This window comes from Camelina sativa, chromosome 17, assembly GCF_000633955.1.
Source record: "Camelina sativa cultivar DH55 chromosome 17, Cs, whole genome shotgun sequence".
Lineage (NCBI taxonomy): Eukaryota > Viridiplantae > Streptophyta > Magnoliopsida > Brassicales > Brassicaceae > Camelina > Camelina sativa.
In genome coordinates, this window is record NC_025701.1 from 13,229,157 (window position 1) to 13,238,610 (window position 9,454).

Genomic DNA, 9,454 nt, shown 5'->3' on the forward strand with positions numbered 1-9,454 from the left:
ATTTTGATCTCTATGTATTCTTTATTTTTGGTACAATTCAGATTATAGCTTTGCAATTATTTTGTGTGTTAATTGAATGTACGATTAGGAAATCACGTATGTTCATTTTTTTTTTGGAGGGCATGATTTTGTTCTTTAAAGCCTCCTTGAGTGAAATGGAAACAGAAGTTGGTTATTCTTTGATATAATTCAAAGTACACAAGACGGTATATGTTAAGATCAAACAAGAAAACTTTGTATGGAAGTTGTGACACTGTTGTTTGACTGAGATCTCCTTAAAGATAAAAGTTGTTGCTACTGTAGAGATAGAATTGAGGATTTCGTCTTGATTTATGGTGGGAATATATTATCCAAGAAGTGATTTTCTAAGTGTTGGTTAGACCATTTTGAGCGGTGGCCTATATCTTTAAGTTGGATGAGAGCGTTTATTTTCTTTACTTAGAATTAGAACAACATTATGTGAAGTTAAAATATCTTGCAATAGGTTGTCAAATTCGAAGAGGACTCCTATGCTTTCTTTTTTTAAAAACTCTTTTTTTTTTCTTTTTAATTACATAATTTATCCACATATCATCATCACGTAGATATTATTAACTAGCACTTTACATTACCATTTTCTATTAAAAAAAAAAAATCGTTGAAAAGCTATTTCAAATTTTGTGTATATCTGGACGGTTAGTGATCGTGGAACTTTCTCTATCAAGTATGATAAATATATGAAAATGAAGCTTACGATTGTGTTGATACTTGATAAGAATACCCCAAATACGAAGTGGTGTTTTCATAAATAAGACTAAAGAGATCGAGAAAGAAAAAAAGATAAAGGAAAAGAAAAAGAGGTATTATTATTAGTTGAGTTAGGACCAAAAGTGGTTACACACACCAATACGAATCCGTATGCACCACGCGTACGGCTCTTTTCTTCACTAGTTAATGGGGTCCCTCGCTGAGCTTCTTCTATAGTGGAAGATCCCCAAACCCAACATAGAAACTGGAGCCTGATCACACACCTTTTACATTCCATGCTAAATTGCTAATATATTTGGGGCCGAACACAAATATAATTACAATTTGCTGATATCCAAAACAAGATACATTTGATGTTTACTTGTTAGGTAACAATTCTGAAAAAATGGAGACGAATACAATCCACCGTTTCAAGACCACATTTTAAATTTGTTGTCACTAATTTGGAAAACATGTTACAAAATAGCGACGGTGAAGGAGTCTATCGTCGCTACTTAAAGTTTATACGACCTTATTAAAGTTTTTAACATCGCAAATTCCCAATGTCGCTACTTGGGACCACCTTTCTTTACAAATTGGCATCAAAGAAAGGAAGTGAAGATTAAAGTCGGTCAATCTTTCTTATGATGGATGTTAGTTAATTTCTAGAATGGTCACAATATTTTAACGTTCCAAACTCATCAGATAACATATTTTGTGTCACTATATAATATACTACAATATACTTTTGAAGATTTACGATAGATTGGTCAAAATTTAATTTAAAGCGGACATGTTACAAGAATAAATTATACTCGAAAACTATGGTAGCTTTAAATATAAAACTCCTCGTGGGATGTAACATATTATATGCCTTTGTCACCGTCCTATACTATATATGAAACATATATATGCATTCTGGTTAGAATGTATTCTTTGTTTTCAGACGATTAGGATTGTATTCAATGGTTAAGATTTCACCTAACTAATATCTTTAGCGACTCGATCGAAAACGTGAAAAAGTTAATACTTTTCATATTCAAAAGTAATCTTTCGTTTTTTTTTTTCATTTCCCGGTATTATTCCAAAGATAACGTTTCTCATAACAACAGAGAAACAATATACAAGATCATCACAATCATCCATACATATAAATAATAATCTTTCAGAATAAGCTTCTTATCATAACAATGCCCACCTTAGAACAACAAGAAAGAACCGGCGATGGATGTAACACCAACGACGACGGCAGAGACGCCGAGAGCAGCCGCACCACCTTTGTCGGCAGAATCGTCAGAGCCTGAGGGTCCATTGCTAGCGTAGGAGGAGTCACTTCCTACAGGACCAGCCACTGCAACGTCATCATCACCTGGAGCTGCAGCTGAATCGTCGTCGGTAGTTCCGATTTGGTCATCGGTGACTGGAGGTTCGACGTCATGATCAGTTTTGGAGGCAGCCGGAGCTTTGGAGGGAGACGCTGAAGGAGATGGAGAGGAGGCAGCTGCTGCTAGCCCAAGGATGGCCATGAAGACGAGGGCGACCACGACGATAACGTTTTGGCGACCCATTCTTCTCTCTTCTCCTTCTTACGTAGATCTTTGTTAATTTATTTTAGGGTTTGAGGTTTAGAGATTGTGATGATTGGGGATGAAATGAGTTTGATGTGCATATATAGTTGTCTTTTTGTGATTAAGACAAAAAAGAAAATAGAAAACGTTTGAACTACGAAGGAGGATTACCGTACAAATCTAATTTAGATCTACTGGAGTACCTAAAAATGGATTTGCGCAGATATAGATTTTTTTTGGTGGTGACATGGAAATGAATCAGATGTCTTCAGAAAAGAGCCGAAACAAAACATTCTCTCTTCTTCTTTATTAACATGAATATGAAACTATTCATTTGATGTTATCATATTTTACAAAGATGTAAGAGCACGAAGATTTTTTTATCGGATATTTTCATTTTTCCCATCTGGTTTTAGTCTCCTTTTAGGCACATAATCACCACGCTACAATAAAGCCACTAATGTTAGAATCATCCCACATCGGAATAATTAATATTTCTGGAGCAATATATATAGTGTGAGTCAATCCTCCTCTCTTGAGCTAGCTTTTGGGAGTAAGTTAGGTCCATTAGTAATATGAAATATCAGAATCTAGGTTCAAACTTTTGGATTGTGGGCTGTGAGGGGGGAGGGGGGGGATGTTAGAATAATCCAACATCGGAAGAATTGATATTGCTTTTTTTGAGCTAGTTTTGGGAGTGAGCTAGACCCATTACTAATAACTAATCTTCTAGGTTTTTTTGAAGGAAACATGTGTAACGGATAATGTAGACCATACAAGATTTTAGTTTTATTTGAACTATTTTTTCTGCATATCTGAATTAGAACTCATACACAATTTAAGAAATATATTTAGCAACATAGCGTGGGTGTAACCTTTTTAAAAAACTGAAGTTTTTTTTTAAAATTTCCAAATACAATGTATATTGATAACCATACTAGCTAGCTAGTGCTAACAGCAGTTTGGTTTTTAAGTATTACTACTGTTTTCGTAGTAACATAAACATGTGAAGTTGCTCAATATACGTACTTGTATCATATGGGCTTTTAAGCCATAAGCCCAAAAATATTGTTAGGCCCTTGAAACAATTTCGATTTACGATTCTGCCATCAACAGCGAGTTAGGGTTTTACACTCTTAACCATTTGCCTCTCAAATCTTCCAGAGACACTCTTCTTCTTCGTTTTTTTTTCCCATTTCAACTTTTTTTTTTCTCTCTCTCTCTCTCTCTCTCTGGAGTAAGGGAAAAAGAAACAAGATCTATAGTTCGATCGGATCAAGGGAAGCACCGAAAAATGGCGCTGGCGTTCGATGAGTTCGGGCGTCCGTTCATTATACTGAGGGAACAAGATCAGAAGACTCGTCTTAGAGGCATCGATGCTCAGAAAGCCAATATTGCCGCTGGTAAAGCCGTGGCTCGGATCCTTCGTTCCTCTCTTGGACCTAAAGGAATGGACAAGATGCTTCAAGGACCTGACGGAGACATCACTATCAGTTCGTTTCTCCCTTTTTTTTAGATTTCTTCATATCTGCTTTTTGGATTTGTTTAGTTTCGTTCTTCTATGCTTGAAATAGAGTTTACTACTGTCGTTGCAGTAGTTTGATAAAAATGGATCCATCTAGGTTTTTGAAAATCGATTCGCTATGTCTGTGAGCTTGCTTAGCTTCGGCTTGTTTCATTCTGAGGTTGAACGAAATTGCTAATGAATCTCACAGTTCGAAGCATTAGGTCATGGAGCTCATTTAACTGATATTGTTAACAGTAGTTGCCACTTTTTTCATGTGAAGCATATGGTTTGTTTTTTCTGTTTGATTAACTAATGCTGTATCGTGTTTATAACCTAGCCATTTTTTGTTTTCTTTAGCAAACGATGGTGCAACTATCTTGGAGCAAATGGATGTTGATAACCAGATTGCAAAGCTAATGGTGGAACTGTCGCGGAGTCAGGATTATGAAATTGGTGATGGAACAACAGGTGTTGTTGTCATGGCTGGTGCATTGCTGGAGCAAGCTGAACGTCAATTAGATAGAGGAATTCATCCTATCCGTATCGCTGAAGGATATGAAATGGCTTCTAGAGTGGCAGTTGAGCATTTGGAGCGTATAGCTCAGAAGTTTGAATTCGACATTAATAATTTTGAGCCCCTGGTTCAGACATGCATGACAACTCTTTCGTCCAAGATGTAATAGTCCTTATTCGATATATGAGCTGCTTGTTTTGGTTTTTATGGTTTGTAGAATATTCTCCTGACTTTTTCTTGTTGCTCATTGCTACAGTGTGAATCGATGCAAGCGTAGCTTAGCTGAGATTGCGGTTAAAGCGGTTCTTGCGGTTGCTGATTTAGAGAGGAGGGATGTTAATTTAGATCTGATCAAAGTAGAAGGTAAAGTCGGGGGAAAGTTGGAGGACACCGAGCTTATATATGGAATTTTGATTGACAAAGACATGAGTCATCCACAAATGCCAAAGCATATTGAAGATGCCCACATTGCCATTTTGACTTGCCCCTTTGAGCCCCCGAAGCCCAAGACTAAGCATAAGGTGGACATTGACACTGTGGAGAAGTTTGAGACTTTGCGGAAGCAAGAGCAGCAATATTTCGATGAGATGGTTCAGAAGTGCAAGGTAGGTTTTAATATGTAAATATTTTTTGTTGTCATTTGGATGTTGAGTGAGCTACTGGAGAAGTGCTTTCGACAATGATGATATGACTTATGAATTATCCTTATGTTTTAAAATTTCCAGGATGTTGGTGCTACACTGGTAATTTGCCAATGGGGATTCGATGATGAGGCAAACCATCTATTGATGCACAGGAATTTGCCTGCTGTCAGATGGGTCGGGGGTGTTGAATTAGAACTTATCGCAATAGCCACAGGTAATTATATTACTCAAAGCATCTACTGCTAGTGTTTTTATCGGTTATGCAGAGCTGATAAGATATTTGTCTTTATGTAGGCGGTAGAATTGTTCCACGATTCCAGGAGTTGACACCAGAGAAGTTAGGGAAGGTATTATTTAAGCTCAGTAGTTGTTGCCAGTAAAATGAGTTGAATGTGTAGTATGTTTTAAACAGACCATTGAATCTCCACATTTGCTGATATGTTCAGGCCGGTGTGGTTCGTGAAAAATCCTTTGGCACAACAAAGGAACGAATGCTGTATATTGAGCACTGTGCGAACTCAAAAGCTGTCACTGTTTTCATCCGTGGAGGTACTTTAGTTTTTTCTTGTATAATTATTAACAACTCTGTTTTGACTTTTGAATAGCTGATGAGAGATAATAGCTATGTATGGAATCTAATGTGCTTGTATAATTGATTGTTCTAAAAATTTGTTACGGGATATGGTTTAGGTAACAAAATGATGATAGAAGAAACCAAGCGTAGTATCCACGATGCTCTGTGTGTGGCTAGGAATCTCATCCGCAACAAATCAATTGTATATGGAGGTGGTGCAGCTGAAATCGCATGCTCACTTGCAGTTGATGCAGCTGCTGATAAATACCCTGGTGTTGAGCAGGTATAAGATCATTTTTCCTCTTTAGTAAAATCATTTGTTTCGCAAAATCTTAACGCTGCCTATTTGCAGTATGCAATTAGGGCATTTGCAGAAGCTTTGGACTCTGTCCCTATGGCTCTTGCAGAGAACAGTGGATTACAGCCCATTGAGACACTCTCTGCGGTTAAATCTCAGCAAATTAAGGTAAGTGACTGATAAGCTTATTATTATCCATTGCCATTGACTTGTTTGGTGACTCAAAAAAAAATGGCTTTTGGTGAACAGGAGAATATCCCCTTCTATGGGATAGATTGCAATGACGTGGGAACAAACGATATGAGGGAGCAAAATGTGTTTGAAACATTGATCGGGAAACAACAGCAGATTCTGCTTGCAACACAAGTCGTCAAGATGATTCTGAAGATCGATGATGTCATCTCCAATTCTGAATACTGATGTGTTGTTACCATTGTAGAACCCTTTGGCTTCTTGGGTGTTTTTGTTTGGTTTTCTGTTAGCGTTCGGCACTCTTGAACATCATTATCCTTTGTTTCCCTTTTGTTTTGCAAGCTTTTTATTAAAGAACATCGCCCTAGTGATTGAAACTCTCCTTTCTCGCATTTTCTTGTCAATTTGATCACAAATGACTAGATGAGCACATGTCTTGCAATGTAGTTCAGATTTTTCTTTTATATTCGTATTAAAGCAAAACCAGTGAATGCGTATACATAAAAATACAAGGCACCTGAACCAACGCTTCTATGACTTACAAAAACCCATTTCCTACTGTCATTGTACATAGATTCTAAACCTTAAAAAGACCAATGTTCCCACTCTTGAGATCTATAAACTCCGAACTGTTGCAGAGGGATTAAAAGGCCAAATACTGTGGTTACTCTTGTCTTATTCAAATCTCAAGTCCTCTTTGTTCGTTTCACTTTTCCTTTCAACGCAAAAACAAAGAGTCTTGATGAGGAGTGTTTATCTCTTCTATGTTTCATGAGAATGGTGTTGTTCTATATCTTGGTCGACGCCTAATTTCCCATTTGTGGTCTCGTCCTTTTGAATGGATGGCTTCCCATTCACAGTGACAGTGCCGTCAGTTGTTTCTTCCACTGCAGAAAGTTTGGACTTTTCCTTATCTCCTTCAGGGACAACGGCTGTATCAGATATTCCATCTTGTTCTAGTGCTTCGTCTGTATTCTGATTTGATAGAGCTGCTTCAGCTTTCAGCCTCGCCTCTTCTTTTTCTCGACGTCTCTTTGCTTCTTGCTCTTTGAGCAACCTAAACCTGAGAATCACATGGACGCGGCAGTAAAAAACAGAGCATCTAGTAACGAATGATGACACATTTCAGTAACATTTAGTACCTTTCACCAGGCTTGGGCCCTTCTGGGGTCAGTTTTTCACCACCCTTCTCTCCTGGCACTTTCAGTTCTGAAACAGACTTCTGAACCAGCGTTTCTGAAATCGACTTCTCAACTTTTTGAGTCTTATCTTCCTTTGTGACCAAATTAGTGAACTTCTCCATCGGATTCTTGGCACCACCATATTTTTGAAGCCATACTTGTTGTGCTGTGCTCAAAATGTTGTTGGTCAACCTACAAAAGCACTTTTCAAGCTAAGAAGAAAAACAAGAGGCAGTTGAAACCCCACGGAAAAACAAAACAAAACCAGTTGCTGGTGCTCACCAATAAAGACTTAAACCAGAAGGAACTGATAGTGCAAAATAGCCAATCATCAGCGGAAGAAGCTTTGTCACTGCTTGTGAGCTCTTCATGGCTGGATCATTACTCTGAGAAAAGGATTCGTCATTGGTTGAAATAGTTAACTAAATAATTTCTGAGGACATGCACCAATTTACATTTTTTTCCAAAACCAGCTTATTGGTCAAGCTAGAGGTAACTAATTAGACTATCACATATTCCGTAAGATTCTATACCTGCGAGGACTGCATAATCTGAATGGAGAGGTACTGAGAGAAGACGAGTAATAGAGGTAAGACGAGATATGCCAATGTATCTGGCCATCCGAGAGGTGGGTTTCCTTCCTGAAAGATAAAAATGGACATATGTAGACATCAGCAATGAGGTCCGACTCCTCTCCCTTCAAGTCCTCTTCAATCAGTTTTATATGCTTAAATAATTAAAGTGAATAAGAGTTAACAAGAAGGAGGACTCTAGTTTAGATTCCATTTTCAAAATATCTACACTACTTAATACCGAGGTTCAAGATTGATACTTACAATGAAAGGGAACAACCATGAGATTCCACTGCCACTCTGTCTTGCAGCAACAGTTGTTGGACCAGCAAGAGAAGGAATCCAGAAAAAGCCTTCCGTTAAGAGCCCCTTAATATTAGAAACAAGCATCCAACAACTTGTTAGAACACAGTCTCGAGGCACTTACAAAAACAAAGGACATATAGTTAATTTCAGGTACCTCATCCGCAACATTTGAAAGGGCCCTATATAACCCAATCCAGACCGGTATTGTGGCTAGTGTGGGAAGGCAGCCTAACAGATAAAATGAAAATAATCTAGCTTAACCAAAATTGCTGTCTCAAATGAAAAAACAAATGAGAATCTGAATCAACAAACTGTACCTGCAAGGGGATTTATCCCAGCAAGTTTATACAATCTGGCAGTTTCAAGCTGAATTCTCTCCTGCAAAGATAAACAAAAATAAAACAGAAAGCTCATTGTTTTAATGAGAGGGCTACTACATTCATCGACAGTAAAGCTAAATAATATCCACAATAATGGAACCAATAGTAGCAATTACACTTGCTCCTACATATTCCTTACATCTCTCAACTCAAAAAATTGATGTAACAATTACATAGTAAGGCATGAGGAAAAAAGAAAATCCAAGGTGCAGTGTCTGAATGGTTCTCACCTGATCACCAGCATACCGTTCTTGAATAGCCTTAATTTGAGGCGTCAAAGATTTCATAGCCATAGCAGATTCAACCTATATAGAAAAAACAAACCACCATTTCAATAACAACAACTAACAATTATATCTTGGCTTAGCAATTACATAGAAGACAAAAAAAAAGAAAGTAAAAACCTGTTTTTTCGTCAATGGGAACGTAGCAGCCTTCACAAGCACAGTAAGTAGAATGATAGCGAAACCATATGAATAAGGAACATTTACAGTTGATAACCCATCTTTCAAAACCTGCAATTCAATTCAAATCAATTCATATAGCACATAAAAATCCACTCTTTCTAAATAAAAAGACAAAACTTTTTTGAATACCTTGAGAATAGTTTCCATGTAATTGGCAATACCAGAGAACCAATCACTGTTCTTGGTGGCAGAATTAGTGCCAGCGACAGATTCAAAGGTTTCAGAGGACGAAACGGCGGCATCAGCGATCGTGTAGAGAAGATTCTCAGCATGGTCCTTGATGAAATCGAAAGAGTCACCTGGGTCAGGGAACGAACCTGGTCTGAATCCGAATTGAGCTACGAGAGTCCGATAACGATACGAGGACGATGAAGACGGTGAGTGGGTGATACGGGAGCGGCGGAAATGGAGGACTTTGCCTGTGGAGAAAGAGGATAGGAGGGTAAGGCTCGTCGTCGGCTTTAGGGATATGGAAGAAGCCATCATCATCTCTAGAGAGACGAAGAAGAAGGTAGGAGAGTTTTT

General features: G+C 37.9%; 3 protein-coding genes across 4 annotated transcripts in view; 1 reads left to right on the top strand and 2 right to left on the bottom strand.

The window, feature by feature from the left end:
- Positions 1,783–2,391, bottom strand: LOC104757013 (anther-specific protein BCP1). Its single transcript, XM_010479702.2, has one exon. It carries the CDS (start codon positions 2,292–2,294, stop codon positions 1,926–1,928), a length of 369 nt encoding a protein of 122 aa, XP_010478004.1. The 5' UTR covers positions 2,295–2,391; the 3' UTR covers positions 1,783–1,925.
- Positions 3,463–6,402, top strand: LOC109124496 (T-complex protein 1 subunit epsilon). Its single transcript, XM_010479703.2, has 9 exons — positions 3,463–3,787; positions 4,159–4,477; positions 4,572–4,920; positions 5,041–5,173; positions 5,254–5,306; positions 5,406–5,508; positions 5,650–5,816; positions 5,886–5,999; positions 6,081–6,402. The coding sequence occupies exons 1-9, from the start codon at positions 3,589–3,591 to the stop codon at positions 6,249–6,251; spliced, it is 1,608 nt and encodes a 535-aa protein (XP_010478005.1). The 5' UTR covers positions 3,463–3,588; the 3' UTR covers positions 6,252–6,402.
- LOC104757015 (ALBINO3-like protein 1, chloroplastic) overlaps positions 6,468–9,454 on the bottom strand; it is a 6,563-nt gene continuing 3,576 nt past the window's right edge. The window contains exons 2-11 of one of the 2 annotated variants that reach the window (XM_019239484.1): positions 9,059–9,418; positions 8,867–8,977; positions 8,693–8,767; positions 8,400–8,460; positions 8,237–8,310; positions 8,041–8,145; positions 7,738–7,845; positions 7,487–7,590; positions 7,166–7,396; positions 6,468–7,086 (exon numbers count right to left, since the gene is read on the bottom strand). In XM_019239484.1, coding sequence (XP_019095029.1) covers positions 6,786–7,086; positions 7,166–7,396; positions 7,487–7,590; positions 7,738–7,845; positions 8,041–8,145; positions 8,237–8,310; positions 8,400–8,460; positions 8,693–8,767; positions 8,867–8,977; positions 9,059–9,418 — 1,530 coding nt within the window. In that variant the 3' untranslated portion in view covers positions 6,468–6,785. Of the gene's footprint in view, positions 7,087–7,165; positions 7,397–7,486; positions 7,591–7,737; positions 7,846–8,040; positions 8,146–8,236; positions 8,311–8,399; positions 8,461–8,692; positions 8,768–8,866; positions 8,978–9,058; positions 9,449–9,454 lie in introns of those variants that run through there. The other variant, XM_010479705.1, reaches the window with a different exon arrangement.

What these genes read in the sequence shown, in the direction of transcription:
- LOC104757013 (XM_010479702.2), bottom strand. Translation starts at nt 2,294, where the DNA reads ATGGGTCGCCAAAACGTTATCGTCGTGGTCGCCCTCGTCTTCATGGCC.
- LOC109124496 (XM_010479703.2), top strand. Translation starts at nt 3,589, where the DNA reads ATGGCGCTGGCGTTCGATGAGTTCGGGCGTCCGTTCATTATACTGAGG. An exon ending in AGATGGTTCAGAAGTGCAAG is followed by an intron (nt 4,921 to 5,040) that starts GTAGGTTTTAAT and finishes TAAAATTTCCAG; the next exon opens with GATGTTGGTGCTACACTGGT. An exon ending in CACTGTTTTCATCCGTGGAG is followed by an intron (nt 5,509 to 5,649) that starts GTACTTTAGTTT and finishes GATATGGTTTAG; the next exon opens with GTAACAAAATGATGATAGAA.